The 19,647-nt window shown below is 44.1% G+C and overlaps 1 protein-coding gene across 2 annotated transcripts in view; it reads left to right on the forward strand.

Moving 5' to 3' along the window:
- Positions 1 to 19,647, forward strand: part of LOC142489214 (multidrug and toxin extrusion protein 2-like) — a 185,548-nt gene that overhangs the window by 112,933 nt on the left and 52,968 nt on the right. For both annotated transcript variants that reach the window (XM_075589591.1, XM_075589590.1), the window contains exons 5-6: positions 7,752 to 7,794; positions 9,084 to 9,128. In XM_075589591.1, coding sequence (XP_075445706.1) covers positions 7,752 to 7,794; positions 9,084 to 9,128 — 88 coding nt within the window. The remainder of the gene's footprint in view (positions 1 to 7,751; positions 7,795 to 9,083; positions 9,129 to 19,647) is intronic.

The raw sequence follows: 19,647 nt of genomic DNA on the forward strand, positions 1-19,647 counted from the left end.
GATGCACTCATGGAGCACCTGTTTGTAGTTGCGTAGTGGGGAAATACTGGTGCCGCTGGTCCCACAATATACAGTTTTTGGACCATTAGTGCTTCTAAAATTGGGTGGTGGAAGTGCAGCAATCATTTATGTCCAGAGGTAATGCTACTGTACGTTGTACTGTATGTTGTTTATAGATTTAGTTTTATTAGATACATTTTATTATTTTATTATTGATGTGGTTTTTGTTTATTGTAAACTTAACCCGGATCTATGGCTCATATGCACTGAGTTGGGATTGGATCCCCTCAGTTATTTCTTGTTTTATTAATAAATTTACATTATTTTAATCTCCGGTGCGCATTGTGTGCATTTTTCTTCTTTTCATTTCAAGGTGTCCCCCTTTTGGGGGTCACCTTGCTTTAGGAGCTCATTGGGGGACGCTCTACACACATGCTGCAAGGGGATTAATATTTCCAGCAAACGATATGCCTGCAGCACGAGCGCTGAATTTCCTACATTATCTGCTTTCAGGTTTAATAAAACTAGTTTAATTAAAGTATGTGTTACTTCTACTCAGCCAGGTTGTACCAGAGAGTTTGGGAAGTTTCAAGATTACGCTTCCCACGCTCAGAATCAACTATTTACACCAGGTCAACTGAATTATGATTGTAATTTGATCTGTATGCAGTATAGAGATCTTTGTATTTAATTGCCACTGTAGCATTACACTTTAGATTAGATCTCCACTGCGAGCTTTAAAATGACTGCAGAATCCATAGGGGGAAAAAAAAGAGTTCATGTAGTATGAGCCATAGGCAAATATTTAAACGCGTAGAATAAGGAGTCAATTCATGTGGTTATACATTTTGTGTCCTTATTGCAACCCACTCTGAGCACGATCCCTAAATGGATGACCACATGAATTGACTTTCCTAAATCTACGCTCCTAGGCTAAATGAACCCCGTGGTAACAGTGTCATGTGTCTTTGAAACACTATGAATTCTTTGTTTATGGACTCATACTATATTAAAACAGAGAAACGTGTGAAATTACACACATATATATATATATATAGTTAGGTCCGGAAATAATTGGACACTGACACAATTTTCATAATTGTGGCTCTGTACGCCACCACAATGGATTTGAAATGAAACAACCGAGATGCAATAGAAGTGCAGACTTTCAGCTTTAATTCAAGGGGTTGAACAAAAATATCGTATGAAACGTTTAGGAATTGCAACCATTTTCATACACGGTCCCCTTATGTCAGGGGCTCAAATGTAATTGGACAAATTAACACAATCATAAATAAAATGTTCATTTTTATACTTTGTCGAGAATCCTTTGCAGGCTATGACTGCTTGAAGTCTGGAACGCATGGACATCACAAAACGCTGGGTTTCCTTCTTTGTGATGCTTTGCCAGGCCTTTACTGCAGCTGTCTTCAGTTGTTGATTGTTCGTGGGTCTTTCTGCCTTAAGTTTTGTCTTCAGCAAGTGAAATACATGCTCGATCGGGTTGAGATCAGGGGATTGACTCTGCCATTGCAGAATATTCCACTTCTTTGGCTTAAAAAACTCCTGGGTTGCTTTCGCAGTATGTTTTAGGTCATTGTCCATCTGTAAAGTGAAGCGCCGTCCAATCAACTTCGCTGAATTTGGCTGAATCTGAGCAGACAATATATCCCTGTACACTTCAGAATTCATCCGGCTGCTTCTGTCTTCTGTCACATCATCAATAAACACTAGTGACCCAGTGCCATTGTAAGCCATGCATGCCCATGCCATCACACTGCCTCCACCGTGTTTTACAGATGATGTGGTATGCTTCGGATCATGAGCCGTTCCAAGCCTTCTCCATACTTTTTTCTTCCCATTATTCTGGTACAGGTTGATCTTAGTTTCATCTGTCCAAAGAATGCTGTTCCAGATCTGGGCTTTTTTAGATATTGTTTGGCAAAATCTAATCTGACCTTTCTATTCTTGAGTCTTATGAATGGTTTGCACCTTGTGGTGAACCCTCTGTATTTACTCTCGTGAAGTCTTCTCTTTATGGTAGACTTGGATAATGATATGCCTACCTCCTGGAGAGTGTTCTCCACTTGGCTGGATGTTGTGAAGGGGGTTTTCTTTACCATGGAAAGGATCCTACGATCATCCACCACTATTGTCTTCCGTGGACGTCCAGGCCTTTTTGTGTTGCAGAGCTCACCAGTGCGTTTTTTTTTCTCAGAATGTACCAAACTGTTGATTTGGACACTCCTAATGTTCCTGCTATCTCTCTGATGGATTTTTTTTTTTGCAGCCTAAGGATACCCTGTTTCACTTGCATTGAGAGCTCCTTTGACCACATTTTGTGGGTTCACAGCAACAGCTTCCAAATGCGAATGCCAAACCTGGAATAAACACCAGACCTTTTACCTGCTTAATTGATGATGGAATAATGAAGGAATAGCCCACACCTGTCCATGAAACAGCTTTTGAGTCAATTGTAAAATTACTTTTGGTCCCTTGAAAAATAGGGGGCTACATATTAAAGAGATGCAATTCCTAAACCCTTCCTCCAACTTGGATGTGAATACCCTCAAATTAAAGCTGATAGACAGCACTTTAAACCCATATTCATTATTTAACTGTAACTTGAAATTATTTTGGTACACAGCCAAAATAACAAAACTTGTATCAGTGTCCAATTATTTCCGGACCTAACTGTATATACAGTCATGTGAATAAGAAAGTACACACTCTTTGAATACCATGGTTTTACATATCAGGACATAATAACAATCATCTTAGCAGGTCTTAAAAAGAGGTAAATACAACCTCAGATGAACAACAACACATGACATATTACACCGTGTCATGATTTATTTAACAAAAATAAAGCCAAAATGGAGAAGCCATGTGTGAAAAACTAAGTACACCTTATGATTCAGTAGCTTGAAGAACCAACTTTAGCAGCAATAACTTGAAGTAATCGTTTTCTGTATGACTTTATCAGTCTCTCACATCGTTGTGGAGGAATTTTGGCCCACTCTTCTTTACAACGTTGCTTCAGTTCATTGAGGTTTGCGGGCATTTGTTTATGCACAGCTCTCTTAAGGTCCCGCCACAGCATTTCAATCGGGTTGAGGTCTGGACTTTGACTGGGCCATTGCAACACCTTGATTCTTTTCTTTTTCAGCCATTCTGTTGTAGATTTGCTGGTGTGCTTGGGATCATTGTCCTGTTGCATGACCCAATTTCGGCCAAGCTTTAGCTGTCGGACAGATGGCCTCACATTTGACTCTAGAATACTTTGGTATACAGAGAAGTTCATGGTCGACTCAATGACTACAAGGTTCCCAGGTCCTGTGGCTGCAAAACAAGCCCAAATCATCACCCCACCACCACCGTTCTTGACAGTTGGTATGAGGTGTTTGTGCTGATATGCTGTGTTTGGTTTTCGCCAAACATGGCGCTGTGCATTATGGCCAAACATCTCCACTTTGGTCTCTTCTGTCCATTGGACATTGTTCCAGGAGTCTTGTGGTTTGTTCAGATGCAACTTTGCAAATCTTAGCCGTGCTACCATGTTCTTTTTAGAGAGAAGAGTATTTCTCCTGGCAACCCTTCCAAACAAACCATACTTGCTCAGTCTTATTCTAATTGTACTATCATGAACGTTAACATTTAACATGCTAACTGAGGCCTATAGAGTCTGAGATGTAACTCTTGTTTTTTTTGCAATTTCTCTGTGCATTGCACGGTCTGAGCTTGAGGTGAATTTGCTGGGACGTCCACGCCTGGGAAGATTGGCAACTGTTTTGAATATTTTCCACTTTTGAATAATCTTTCTCACTGTAGAATGATGGACTTTAAATTGTTTGGAAATGGCCTTATAACCCTTCCCAGATTGATGGGCAGCAACAATTGCTTCTCTAAGATCATTGCTGATATCTTTCCTCCTTGGCATTGTGTTAACACACACCTGAATGCTCCAGACCAGCAAACTGCTAAAACTTCGGCTTTTATAGAGGTGGTCACACTTGCTGATGATCAATGAATCAACGGCATTTGATTAGCAACACCTGTCTTCACTTAGCATCTTAATTCCTATGGATGCAGTAAGGGTGTACTTAGTTTTTCACACATAGCTTCTTCATTTTGGCTTTATTTTTGTTAGTTAAATAAATCATGACACAGTGTAATATGTCATGTGTTGTTGTTCATCTGAGGTTGTATTTACCTAATTTTAAGACCTGCTAATGATTGTTATTATGTCCTGCTATGTAAAACCATAGAATTCAAAGAGGGTGTACTTTCTTTTTTACATGACTGTATATACATATGTTTTTAATAATAAATGCCATTTTTAATAATATTTTTTTAAAGCATTCTTTGATTTCTATAGCAGGTTTTAACCCACCTCTCAAGTAGTGCAAGATTTTTGCAACACTTTCCTGTTTGGGATAATTTGTTGAAAATATTCCCAGTCATTTGAGCTGTAAACTGTAACAATAGATAATGTTACCTTATTAATAGAAGGATACACTGAGTTAGGCCTCGACAAAGACCTGGTGCACGAGCATGCGACCAAAAGCGTGATGTCACACGCGCCTGTAGTTGCCTAGACTCGTGGCCTGCATGTTTGCGGATGGAGCTTGTTGGGGCGCGTCCGTGACGTCACAGAGCTGGTTCGCCCTCAATGGGCAAACCGCTCACGTGATCCTGCCGTCGCGCAAAAAATTCAAACTTGGTTGTCGCGCCAAGATCCGGTCACCCCGTCTCGCTTGAGCACGTGCACACTATATACGAACACATTGGCATCCTTGTGTTTGTTTTCAGCGTGAGCAACGTCGCTCGCACCGTCTCCTGCACTATGGACGCAGCCTTATACTGACTGAAGCGGCTATTATGTTAGGCACACAATCAGGATTTTGACAGGGGTACAGTGTAACAGGAATGAGCACTAAACGATTGCTAGTTTAGGTAAGAATGTAGAATTCAACCTTGTATATAAGCCGGTGTTGCTGTCCAGGACGTGCTGTCAGGCGGATGCGCAAGTTGCCGTTTGCCTATTGGGCGAGGGAAATCAGCGTGTCACTACTACGGCGGTCTGTAGGGCAGATTAAGTGTCCATACTCGCGAAGCGAGCGTACAGACACGGGTATGAGGCTATTGAAAATATGTCCTTACTCGCGAGTGTACTTAAAGTGAGTGTCCTTAAACCGGGGTATGCCTGTATATTATAACTTCTTAGGGATTTGGATGGACTCCATGTGTTTATTTCTATATTTTTTTGTTGTTGCATTTTTCAGCCTATTGGTTGTCAACAACCCTTGTTTCATCTCTTTTTTTTTGTGTGTTAAACAATGCTCCTGCTTTATATTCAGCTAGAAAATTAGAAGATGAGTAGCCTCAGTGAGCTTTGACATTACTTTTTAAGTGTTGAACTGTACATGTTGCAAAGGTCCTTTTAAAATTAAAATACATGTAGCGCACTTTCCCCCACCCCCTGGGCGATAGGGCGGCTTCGGTGTGTGTGGTGCGTAACCTGTGGCTCACAGGAGGCCTGAACCTCCGCCGGCTGGGAGCCTGGGGTGTACTTGATTCAATGGGTGACAGCGCATCCACCTACGCGGGATCCTAACTAAGTGGGATAGCCCCGTGCAGGACCATATATAAACAATGCACACTGATGCAGTAAAACAATAACAATTTACTGTATACATGGAACAATAGTCATAAACTTTAACCCCACTACAGCAACTCTAGGCCTCATAGGGCCGCAACCCCTCACCGTGCCTTCCCAACACAGTGTCCACACCCCATCTGGGTTTACCCCAATGTACTGAGGTGCTCCGGGCACCGTACTGTCCCAATGTCCACAGAACCAACCACCCACCAAAGTGTGTGAGACAGCACTGCCCCACTAGCCCGTGTATAATTGGTGCACTTGGTGAGATGAGGTACCTGCCGGGTGTGTCCACCCCGGCGCGCAGATGACGCAGATGGGATCCACGGATCCGATGATGAACCGAGATGCCTCTACGGTGGGTGGATGGGTCCCTCCTGGATGTTTGTGAATTAAGTGATTTTAGGCGCTAAACAACTTAAAGTGATATAAACAAAATTGTGATTAAATAAAATATTATTTAAAGTGATATAGGATAATGTGATAAAATAGTAAAATATGTGATATTAAATAACCCTGCTCAACCCTCTGGTGGGACCTGTGTCATGGGTTCCAAGACGTTAGAGATATTTCAAACAATCCAGGAGGAGCATGTATGGGATAAAAAGAAAGAGAGAATACAGAAATTTAAGTGCAGATGTATAGGATGCAAGCAGTATGGCTTATGCTGTAATCTTGGCTCAAGTGTTCAGCCTACTCACTAGATTCAGATGTATAAAAAGCAGTTTGCAATTAGGGCTACTACCCGTATGGAGTGGACGCGGTCTGGATCTCCCTCAGGGACACACTCAGCAATATGCGGTTATGTATAGGAGAGACAAGAGAACACTACATAGTGCGATCGGTCTGATATTCAAATTTATGTAAAAAAAGATATAAAAGTGCGCACTTACAATGTGCATATTAAAAACAAGCATTTATCACATCATTTGTGAAAAAACGAAGGGTCACCGCGCTCTCACCGCCTCCCCTGGGTCTTTTGAGCCTCCTCTCCGTGTAGTCTGCTGTCAGGGCCTGTCTCGTTGCGCCCGTCCCGGCGTGTGACGTCACGGCTCCTCGGCTTGAGAACTACGGATCCCCTTCTAGTCCAAAATCCTACCACTCTACGCGTTTCGCCCAGTCTGCATAGACTGCGTTCGGCTTCGTCAGGTAGCAGCCCTAATTGCAAACTGCTTTTTATACATATGAATCTAGTGAGTAGGCTGAACACTCGAGCCAAGATTACAGCATAAGCCATACTGCTTGCATCCTATACATCTGCACTTAAATTTGTGTATTCTCTCTTTCTTTTTATCCCATACATGCTCCTCCAGGATTGTTTGAAATATCCCTCCTGGATGTTACCACCTTAATAGTCTCTGTATCACAGGGGGATGATCTGGTCCCAGATCGCCCTGACTCAGGATGCCGCCGCTTCCTGGCTTTGTCCCTATGCTCTGGTTCTACAGGGGCAGTGCCCCTCTCTATGAGCCTGTCACTGCAGCAACCACAAGCTACACAGGGGAGTCGGGGCCTAGGGGGGTATCTGGCCTAGTGCTGGTGCCACAGACACCTGCACATACACAACCTACCCTATCTGCATCCCAGCTCCGACTGCCTGTGCTCCTCAGCGCGCTAAATGTAACAACTGTAGTCCTCCGTGAATCCTGCAGCCCTATTGGCTGCTTCTCCTCATCTGATTTGCAGCCCCTGGGGCTGCTGAGGATTGTAGTTCCCTTGCGGGACTTATGTGTAATGGCCGCCTTCTGCTCCTGCTCTCTGCGCATGCGCAAAGCCTTCTCTTAATGGCCTCTGCAACTTAAAGCTCATTGCGCATGCCGTCTGCACATGCGCGCGCATATTCAAGATGGCGGCTCCTGCAAAGAGAGCCGCCGGGGACCTCCGGTGACCCGGGTTGCCTGACTGACCGCAATGTCGGCAACTACTCCCCGCAGTTACCGCACCTGTCCATACCTCCGCGCACATGCCGGACGCACCCACCGCCGCAGCGGATGTAATGACTTACGGGGGCCCGGGTTACATACAGAATCTTGTTTTAGGAATAAAATGACGAATTAAGGGTAACATTTTCTTTTTTTTTTTTTTTTAGGTTAACACAGACATATGTGCTGATTTTTATCCCTGCTCTTCCTGTAAGTTTACTTTTGAGTATCCTAAAGATTTTGCCTGTACTCCAATGCAAGAGTACAGCAAGGCATGTATTACACTTATGGCTAAAGGGGCGACTATGAAATCAATTATATCACCTTCTGTATAACTGCTGCCTAGCACTGTTTGAGATGAGGTCAAAAAAAGACATTTGTCCATCAAGTTCAACCGTTATTAAATTCTAATTGGCTAAGGTGTGTATATACATACATACATACATACATACATACATACATTTTTTCCTGACTTCAGTAATGGCTATGAGATTTCTCCCTGAATCAACATCTTTCTAATGTTTTAATTTATTTAGTATATCCCTGTATATCTTTCCTTTCTAAAAAGGTGGCAAAACTTTTCGGAAGAGATCTAATGTATCGGTCATTAAAGTATCCAAGTGTAGTACATTCTACATATTGATTGACAACCTTTTCCTTTACTGCCAGTGACATTTTCTTTAATCTGAAGGGATAACACCCTATAATTTGTACTGTCCTTGGAATGAAAATCTCCTTTGAAAGTTCCTTGTACACTATTGGCCCTCTATTTGTACATGGTAATTGTAACCCATTTTGAACCCTTTTTGTTTTGTTTTTTCTTTCTTGAATGTATACGATCCTAATTTGGAGAGTCTTTCCTCATAAATCAGATCTTCCATCCCATTTTTTCAGCTCCACAATGTCTGTTTTTTTAAATGTAGATTTGCCCCAAACATTTCTCCATACTCAAGGGTTATGCAGCAATGATTGCTGACTTAGGTCATTTATTTAGTCCAAAGTACAATCGGTCAAGAACCTCCAATGTTGTCAATGGCAGTAATCAGCTGTTACGGATCATTTAAGTAATTCTTGTTAACTAAACACAGTTTCACAGTGTGATAATGATCCAGTCCTGAATTTGGCTTCCCATTTGCTCTCGTGTCCACAGCAATAGTATAATGGAATAATAGCTGAAAAATGTCTGGACCATTTGGACACTGTGCACCTGGAGTTAGTAAGTCTGTATAATGCCCTAAGCAGGTAGCAAGAAGAAGCTTTTATGATGCTAAAGAAATGTACTTTGTTAAATCATGTAGCAATCTTTACATTGCTTTTACACAGTATATTGCAATTTCAATGGATTCTTTGTAACTTGGGCCTTAAAGTACTACCATAAAATCAGATAGGCGTATTTTCTTTTGCAGGTATTTTTTTGTGTGTCGGCAGTTGGTTATTGTGTTGTGATGAATTTTGGAAGATTGTGTATGTGAAAGAAAAACATTGTTTTTCTTTTTCAGGCAGTATTCCTTTACCAGCTGCAGACGCGATATTTACAAAATCAGGTATAGATCAATGCTAACATCTGTGTATATTGTTATTAATCTACTGTATTTCAGTGTTACTCAGCACACATGCCCAGATCTCTAAAGTAAATCCCTACAGTGCAGTAAAGCCTGTAGATCCAGGCAGGGCCAGTGCAAGGTTTTTAGGTAAACCTTTAGCTTGCCCCCCCCCCCCCCCCCACACACATTTCACTTTCAGATTTGTTTTTCCATCTAACTGAAAAAATGAAAATGTTATACCAAATATATTTTTTGTAACATTCATACACACACATGCCCCCCTTTTTCCCTGTCATTCTCCCCCTCCCCTCGCTCTGTCATTCTTCCCCTCATTTGTCATTCCCCCCTCTCTGTGTGTCATCCCCCCTCTGTCTATCTATCTCCCCCCTCTGTTTGTCATTCTCCCCCCAGTCTGTAATTCTTCTCCCCCTTCTGTGTGTCACCCCTCCTCCCCTGTCTGCCATTCTCCCCCCTCTGTCTGTTATTCTTCCCCCTCCCTGTCATTCTTCCCCCCCCTCTGTGTGTCATTCTTCTCCCCCCTCTGTGTGTCATTATTCCCCCGTATCATTCTTCCCCCCCTCTCTCTGTCATTCTCCCAGATCTCTAAAGTAAATCCCTACAGTGCAGTAAAGCCTGTAGCTCCAGGCAGGGCCAGTGCAAGGTTATTTGGCGCCCTAGGTAAACCTTTAGCTTGCCCCTCCCCCCCCCCCACATTTCACTTTCAGATTTGTTTTTCCATCTAACTGAAAAAATTTAAATGTTATACCAAATATATTTTTTGTAACATTCATACACACACATGCCCCCCTTTTTCCCTGTCATTTTCCCCCTCCCCTCTCTCTGTCATTCTTCCCCCTCATTTGTCATTCCCCCCTGTCTGTGTGTCATCCCCCCTCTGTCTATCATTCTTCCCTCTCTGTTTGTCATTCTCCCCCCCAGTCCGTAATTTTTCTCCCCCTTCTGTGTGTCACCCCTCCTCCCCTGTCTGTCATTCTTCCCTCCCCCTCACTGTCTTTTATTCTTCCCCCTCCCTGTCATTCACCCCCCCCCTCTGTGTGTCATTCTTCTCCCCCATCTGTGTCATTATTCCCCTGTATCATTCTTCCCCCCTCTCTCTGTCATTCTCCCCGCCCGTCTCTGTCATTCTCCCCGCCCCTCTCTGTCATTCTCCCTCTCGCCCCTCTCTGTCATTCGCGTCCCCCCTCTCTCTCTCCCCCATTCTCTCTCTCTCCACACACTCATCTCTCTCTCCACACACTCATCTCTCTCTCCACACACTCATATCTCTCTCCACACACTCATATCTCTCTCCACACACTCATATCTCTCTCTCTCTCTCTCTGTCTCTCTCTCTCTCCACACACACTCATCTCTCTCTCTCTCTGGAACATGCTTTTTTCTCCTCTGCTTGCCCCCCCCCCCCCCCCCCACCAGGCTCCTTACACCTCCTCCTGATTGGCTGCATTCCTCAGCAGCAGCCAATCAGGATGTAGGAAACTGCACACCTCTCTCCCTGCTCGGGGAAATCCCTCTACAGTTAGAAATCTGCCTCCCTCAAATTCTGCCGCCCTAGGCAGCCACCTAATTGATGAATATAATGAAATGGCTTGCATGTCCTGATCTGTGAGACAGGTTAATTTCAAGTGCTGTTGTGTTAAGTGTGCAGTTAGAACCAGAAATAGTTTGAACAAGGAAGGGGTTAAACAAGGTATAATATATTGAAGTACAGTTTATTGTTGGTACTTATAACTTCAGAACAAAACTAGAGAACACAAAGGTACTCTCTAAAAGTATCCAATTTGTAGCACAAATGAAATATATAAAGTATAACTTTTATTAAGAGAAAGGGTTTACATAAAACATAAATCACTGTATTATTACGAAACAGCGATTAAAAATATATTGAGCATGAGGCGCATGCGCGGCAGCCACAGGCATGGAAGTCTGACTGTGGAGCTCCGTTGACACCCTGCGCAATTAATTTTGAAAACAACTCAAAACACAAATAAAACCCTGATCGCGATAGTGGAACTACCGCAAGAGACGTGTAGGATGCCAACGCGATCACAACTGAGAAAGATCTCGCTAAATATTAAAGAATATTTCTGAGGATCCGGAATGCACGCAGCAAAAGAGAAGCAGCAGCGGCTGCCTCTGATTGTGACGCGGAGGCAGAGTGGGAGATTGAGATTGAGAGGGCAAGAAGTGAGAGCCCGGAGAGTCAACTGGTTGTCCGGAGTTATATAACAAAATTGTTTAATGACCTAAAATCACTGCTCCAAAATGAGATGTAAGAACTCAGGAGAGATATTAATGGTATTGGAGACCGGACTGATGTTCTGGAGCGAAACCTATACATTATCATAAAAGCACTGAAAAAAAATGAAAAAACTACTGCTTACCTGAAGGCAAGAGTTGATCTATTGGAGAAACAGGAAGACTCTGAAAACAGAGACTGAAGGAATAATATAAGAATAAGGGGCATACCAGAGACGATTACAGACATTGAAGAACACATCTCAAAATGGCTGACATCTGTCCTCCTGGGTAAAACTAAAGCAGAGATTCAGATGGACAGGTACCACAGAGCACTCAGAGCCAGGCCGTTAGCTGAGAACCCCCCGATTGATATAATCCTACGGTTCCATTATTACAAAACAAAGGAAGCAGTGTGCCAAATCACTAGAAGCACCCCTTTCTGCACCTTTTGAGGGTACTTAGATGCAAATTTTCCAAGATCTCTCACGCTCAACATTGGCAAGAAGAAGAAACCTTCAGCCGGTGACCAGGATACTAAGAGAAAATGGCGTCCGGTACCGCTGGTCCTTTCCTTTTAGCCTTGTGGTTATTAAAAATGGAAAGGCTCTCTCAATTAAAGAAATAGCTGAAAGTGAAGAATTCCTCAAAAAACTGGGCTTAAATGCTTCAGTAAGTCTGGAAGGAAGTGAGGGCTCCTACACGTGAGAGGAAAGATTTAGCCACTGATTGAAAACAATTAAGACTTAAAGGGACAGTAGAATTTTCAGACTCCAAAAATTAAAGAAACACTGCACCCCCTTGTAGCCTGGTTGACCACTCAGTACACCCCTGTGTACATCTGCTCCGGTCCGGTTCTTCAGGATTCCTGAGGGGGAGCCACAGAATACATTGTTGGTGAGAGACCGGCAGAAGAAGAGATGCGGACAGACCACAGATGACCTGGAAGGTAGCTAAGGAAAACACCGGGGAAAAAGTATCAGTGAAGGTTCGGAATCCCAGGTGTCGGCAGCTCTGAGGCAGGCTTGAACCCCCCCCCCGCGCTGGAGTGTGAGCGGAGCGGGCCTGAGCGGGGAGAGACCAGAGCGGTATCACATCACAGCAGAATGTCATTACCTGTAGTGAGGGACCGGTGGGTGAGTGCCCCCTCAGAGTTAAGTGACTGCTGTGGTGGAAGGACTCGGGTCACTCATCTGTCCACGGTGGCGGTTCGTGCACTCTGCTGCCCGGGCGGAGTGGGGGCCTGAACACAGCGGCCATTACTTGTTCAACTTATGGGGGAACGGGAGGGGGGGGGACTTAATGGACAAATCAAAAGAAAAGAGACCAAAGACAAGGGATCGCTAAGAATGTGAAGGGTTCCACAGAGGGGAGGAAGGGTGGAGGGTCAAAGGATTGGGGCGGAGGAGGCCTTGGGAGGTGACGGGAAAAGGGCAAGATGGAGGTTGGTGCACAGGGGGGATAGGGGTGAGGTAACAAAGCCAGAAAGCTGATTGATGAAAGAGTAGTGAAAGAAACGTTCAGTGAGGTCCTCAAACTAATAGGCTAAGAGTTTACATATTACAAGCGGATAAGCAATTAGATAACAAGGATATCAATAGGAACGGTAAAGTAGAGTGGAAGGGGTGAGGAAATAGAGAGAGAGGGGTAAGTAATTGAGACCGAAGACAGATAAATGCAGGGGGCCGGTATTGGCAATTCTTTATATGAGGTAAAAGATAGCTGTGGCTCATTTCAGAGGTGGAAAGTTTACTTTAGCATTAGGTAAAAATGTTCATAAATGGGAGTTAGATTTATGTAGTGGTTCAGTTCGATTAAATAGAAGGTTCAGCAGTTTTTGACTCTATAAAGTAATAGCCTGATTTTAGGTAGTAAGGCAAAGTTAGGGAGGGCTGGGGATTAAGTGGAGCAGTCCTTAACACAAAGCTCCCCAGTTTACAGGCCGTGGTTCACAATTAAGAGGTAGGGGAGCAGAGGAGTTGTAAAGGGGTGGGAGGGAACAAAAATAAAAAAATAAAAAGGGGGTAAAAAAGAGAGAGGAGAAAATAATGGATTCAGATAGTTACAGTAAGATTATATAAACCTCTGTAGTTGTAATAAAAGAGGTTAGTAAGGGAAGTAGAAGGAGTTAGAGAAATGTTTATATTGGTTTGCTTTGCGCTGGTAAGTTGAAAAAGTCTTGAGATAATTGCGCTTGGCAGGTTTGCATTGGCGGCTTACATGGGCCTTGTTTTAGGTGATGGGGGCCCAGCCTGCACTGCTGGCAAAGTCCCTAGGGTTCTTGGGGACATTGGTCACCCGAGACTCTGGGCCATGATCACACAGGGCCCAGAGGAAGAGCTATACCCATGGGCAGTTGAATCAGGGTCATTCTGGACCAACAATGACTCAGTTAGTTAATTGTTTGTAGTGTTTCCCGTGTCTTCCCTCTTGTCTGGTTTCCCCACCCTTTCCCCTCAGCTGGCCAGGAAGTTGGAGTGTCCAGAAAGAAAACCTAGAGCCGGTTGTGTCTCTGGAGTCCCCTTAGAGGTTGGGCGCGGTACGTGTGTGGATAAGCACAAATACTGGTAAATCATTATGGCTGTGAACATCATATTACACAATGTTAAGGGCCTTAACAGCCCAAACAAATGGAAGGTTACTTTCACAGAGTATAAAAGAAAGAGAGCAGACATTGTCCTTATTCAGGAGACCAATTTTAGTAAAACAAATTTTCCAAAATACCTTGATAAAAACTGTAGGCAATATTATTTATCATCGGCTAGAGTAACGAAAAGAGGCGTAGCAATTTTGTTCCACAACAAACTTCTCTTCACGGTTGAAGCATCCAAAAAAGATAAGGAGGGGAGATATTTAACGATTGCAAATATTTATGCCCCCTGCGAATATGACCCTGTTTATTTCAAAGCATTTTTTTAAACTTTACAGTTGGTGGCGAAAGGGTATACAATTCTAGCAGGGTATTTTAATAAGACTTTGGACCCAGAACTAGATACTGTACATCAGCAGTACTGCATAAACGAAGAAGAAATGAGGGTGTAAAGGTCTGAAAAACAACCAGTTAATAGATATCTAGCGGGAGCTTCATTACGGGGAGCGAGGTTACACCTTCTATTCGAATCCACACACTAATTACAGCAAAATAGATTACTTCTTTGTGTCTACGAGATTGGTTCCAAATGTCTCCTATTCTAGGATCCATGATATTTCATTGTTAGACCATGCACCGATAGACCAGGAGCAAACTGGAAATGTAATGAATCTATTATACAAATCCCAGGAATTATTCAGACAGTTTACACAGAAATAGATCAATTCTTTAGGATTAATAAGGATTGTGTAAATTCTCAGACTTCCCTCTTGGAGGCACATAAGGCAAACCTCAGGGGTACCTTAAATAGTATAGCCGCTAGTAAGAAAAAACAGAGATACCAAATTAAGAAAATTACAATGCCAAGCTGCACAAGCTCTCTATTGCACATAAACATGATGGAGGAGCTGGTGTCCTAAAAGAGCTAAAGGACACCAGAATTGAATTGAATATGCTCCTAGCCTCCCAGGCTGATAAGTCATTGAGTTGGTCAAAGAGGAAGTTTTTTGAAAAAGCAAACAAGCCAGATACCATGTTGGCAGATAAAATTTGGAATAAACAGCCAAATTATAATATACAATCTATTTGTCAGGGTCGTGTCTGGGCCACACCCCCATGGCACGTCACGCCAGCAGTCCATAGACGCGCGCAGACGCAACAGGCGGCGTTACCGGACCACCTGGGTGGCGCCTGCTCCAATTCTCCCTGGCGCATCACACCAACCGTCTGCGGACGCGCAGGGACTCCCGGCAGCATGCACCTCTCACTGCAACAGGCACCTCTCACTGCAACAGGCAGCCCGTTCAAATACGCTCGGCGGCCGTGCATGCACGCCGCTCTGCCTGCAATTCATGGATAACTCAGCTGGGCTACACCTGAACCTCAGGTAACGTCCTCCTATCAGCTCTCCTCTTACATTTAACCACTCCCCTCTGCTTCCCTTCCATTTGCTCTTCTCCCTACTTATACCCATTCAGCCCTCTGCTTGTTGCTGAGCATAAACTTTTATTTATGCACCGTGCTCACTGCAGCCTGAGTTTACATTTGTAACTCCTGCCTGTACCTGGACCTGCCTCTTCTCTACTCCTGGACTTCGGCTAGTATTTGGATTCCCACTCTCTCCTCGACCTCGGCTAACGGACTACGACTATTCTCCTCTCTCCAACCCCAGACCACGGCAAGTACCACAACCTACCTACACTTCCCTACCCTGACCCGGCTATACCTCCTTGACTCTGCTATCCGGACCTGGCCCTGTGGTTGTAGGGTTGCGGTTATACACATCCCCACCTCAGCCCTGCGGACTAATCCAGGTTGTAGTAAGCATCCGTGACACTATTAAACTTAAATTAGGAGCCCTAACCTCTAACCCTAAACTTATTGTGGAAGAGTTTAAAGCATATTATGAAGACTTATACAATGGTAAGAAGGTAATACAGAGCGAGAGCACGAAGAAAGCGCTTGACTGCTGCTTCTAAGACTCAGATCTGCCCAAACTGAATAGTGAGGAGAGAGAGGGTCTGCAAAAGGAATTTACATTAGAAGAATTAGTGGAAGTAGTTAAAAATTGAAAACCATCCAAAGCCCCAGGTCCAGACGGATTCTTTAACTTACACCGCAAAAAAATAATTACATTTTTGGCCCCACATTTGCTCCGCATGTTTCACGCTGTTCTGGCGGGAGCATCTTTCCCGGAACACATGCTGCAGGCATCTATTTCGGTAATTTATAAACCGGGCAAGGACCCAACAGACCGCAAAAGTAATAGGCGAGTATCATTAATAAATTCAGCTATCAAGATCTATTTTAAAATGCTGGCCAACAGATTGAGTCTTATCCTACCTAGACTAATCCATCCGGATCAAGTGGGATTTATCAAAGATAGACAAGCAGACGATAACAAGATGAATTATAGATCTAATTGAGTTCACCAAAACAATAAAGATCCACGGAATAGTGTTGAGTCTAGATGTCGAAAACGCCTTTGACAGAATAGACTGGCTATATCTAGATGCAATGCTTAGAGCATTCGGATTTGGAGGAAGAATATTATTAAGAGCAATAAAAGCGTTATATTCTAGTCTGGGGGTGAGGGTGATCGATCAGGGCTTCCCTTCAGACTTTTTCCAGATCAAAAGCGGCACGAGACAAGGGTGCCCGCGTTCACCCTTGTTCTTTGCCCTGTGCTTGGAACCATTGGCCGCACAGATCAGGAGGAATACTGACATATCAGTGTGACGGTGAGGGGGTACCCAGGCCAATAAATAAAAGTATTATGCCCGGCTGCGTGCCTCTGAGCCAGATTGGGAATTGTAGAGTGTCAGCTCTGCAACCCAGCAAGGGTGGTAATACTGCAAATGTATTCAAAATGCCTGTGTCTCTCCCCCATGGATAAGAGGTCGATAGTCATGCTATGTATCATCTGTACAAGTCATATAACAGGGTTCCTCTGAGGCATAGTTGGTAAATGTAGTGTCAGCTATGCAGCCCACTAATGGCTGCAACCCTTTAATTGTATTAAAAACTGTCTGTGTGTCTCCCTCCACTGATAAGGTGGCAAGACTCATATCATGTTTTAAATGTATGGGTTATTGTAACAATGTTTTCTGTATAAGGGGAAAATAAACTTTTTTTTGACAATCCCCAGGTTTATATTTTTTTTACAGTAAGGTTCAGAGGAAGTCATTTATTATGGATACAATTCCATTTGCATAGTGAGCTACTCCGCCTCTGAGCTTCAAAGGATCAGCTTCAAACATCCAGGATATGAAGGTCTTAACCATTGGTTAGCAAGGATATGGACGTGTTAAATCCTTTGTTAGCAAGAAGGGGTGAAGGAGACTGGGTGGTACGAGGTAAGAGAGGCAGGGTTCCATATGCTAAGTGACAAGTGAGGGAAGATGGCATTTGTCACACATGCTCAGTTGCAATACTGAAGCTTTGTGCCAGGTTTCGCAGGACTGGCAAAACTCCAGGATAGGAGGGAATATTTAGTTCCCATGCAGAGGTTGGCTGCAGAGCTTACAGATAGGAATGGTAACCCTATAAGAAGTTGTGCAGCCCCTCAGGTAACAGTTCCATCTAAGAGTTCCATCATGTAACAGATTAACCTAAGGATTTCTGCAAGAAATATCTAAGCTTCCAGATTTTAAAAGTTTCATCACGAAAGAAGCAGCTCCAGCGGAGTACACAGCAGCGGCAAGTTGAGCTGCTGACCAAGGACTGTTTCAGGCTCTTTTTGCGAGCAACTCCCGCTACTGGGAAATTGCTCCTTGTTACGCTTGTGCTGCCCGCACACCAGACCCGTCCCCTGCACTGAGGTGGGACGTACAGAAACACGCACCCGCAGCAGGGAGCGTGTGTCCGGACTGTGGTGGTAGCGTAGCTGTCCAGGAAACGTAGGTATAATAAGGTATGTTCTTGCCGGATTCGGGGTAGCAGGAATGCCGTAGTGAGTTCCGAAACCAATTGTCGAGGATAGGAGAGGTCCGGGAGGTCGTGGTACTTAAGCCGAGTCCGAGGGTCTTAGAGGTCAACGTAGATAAGAGGAAGCCAGGGTCGAGAGCCAGAGAGAGTAATCAGCCAAGCCGGGTCAGAACCTGAAGAGAATACAAAGCGAGAGCACGGCAGAGAATCCACAACTGATAGAGAAAAGTCTATGCAGAGCAATGAGCCAAAGGGAGGACTGGGGTTATAAAGGTAGGTAGTCCAATAGAGGCAAGGGGCAAGGCAGGGGTGTGCCGTAGAGCACTCTGTGATAGGACGGCATTGTGTTTAGTTTTAGAGAGCAGCTGTGCCGGAGGGCGTGAATGTGGCCAGCGCGGATGCCGGGGGGCTTGGTCCAAGGCAGAGTGGGGTGAATAAATTACAGCCGGAGACGCACGCTCTGTAAGAGCAAGTTGCGCGCGTCCCGGCAAGATGGCGACCACCTTCTTGTGTGCCAGGAGCGGGCGAGCAGCACCACGGCAGGGATACCGCCGAAGGGGAGATGCGACGGCGGCTGCGGACCCCGCAGGAGGTAAGGAGGGGTCATGTGGCGGACGTGACCTCCAATTTCTTACACTCCTAGAGATTTTGTTTTGCAACATTTCTTTTTGGGAACCTTATACAGCAGGGCCCCGGGTTTACGGCGGGTTCCGTTTCAGAGGCCCGCCGTATACTGAAAATCGCCGGGAAGCGGATCCGGAGATTTTCAGTGCTGCGCATGCGCAAACCGACATTTTCGCCGTTCTGCGCATGTGCGACCTGGGCGCGCAACCTGCGGTCTGCGCATGCGTGCCGGATGCACCCGCCCGTTCTGCGCATGCGCGATTGCAAATTCAACATGGCTGCCCCCTTCTCGGTGCCGCCGTATCAGCGGATCGCTGGAAAGCCAAGTGCCGAGAAGCGGGGCCCTGCTGTATTTTGTTTGACCGCATTCCAGTAAGTGCATTTTTGTAGTATTTTGTAAATCAAGCTGTGTATGTTCATTCTGTAAATAAATCACAATTTATTTTATCTCACGTTTTGCTCAATCAAAGGATCCGGGTATTTTTGCGTTAAAAGCATTGGTCTCCCGTGACAATCGGGGTTTCAGGTACATTCCCAGACATAAAATAGCGTTATATGCAGATCATGTTATTCTGACATTGTCAAGACCCCTCACCTTGTTACCCAATGTATTTAACCTTCTATAAAAATTCAACAGGGTGTCAGGATTTAAAATTAATAAATCAAAATCAGAAGCGTTAAATATAAACCTACCTAAAGACCTGAATTTTAATTTGAATTGGCAACCTCACGCAATTAAGTATCTGGGAGTCAAAATTACAAAAAAATTACAAAACATTATACAAGGCCAACTTTCCCAAATTATTACAAACCCTTAGAGAAGAAATTAATCGGTGGTCCACGTATAATATCTCTAGGTTTGGACGGATCTTTTGTATCAAAATGAACCTCTTGCCACATATTTTATATTTGTTTCAAACTCTTCTAATTCTGGTAAATATAAAAGATATCCTCTCATTGCCATCTTTGATCTCAAAATTAATTTGAAGGTATAAGAGACCGAAAATAAATGGAAAAATATTAACAAGATCAACATCAGCAGGAGGGCTGGCAGTACCCTGCTTGTTGTCATACTTTAAGGCGGCACTATTGAGTCAAATTTCTCAGTGGCACACAACTCCA

The sequence above is a fragment of the Ascaphus truei genome, chromosome 3 (assembly GCF_040206685.1).
Source record: "Ascaphus truei isolate aAscTru1 chromosome 3, aAscTru1.hap1, whole genome shotgun sequence".
In the NCBI taxonomy this organism is placed as follows: Eukaryota; Metazoa; Chordata; class Amphibia; order Anura; family Ascaphidae; genus Ascaphus; species Ascaphus truei.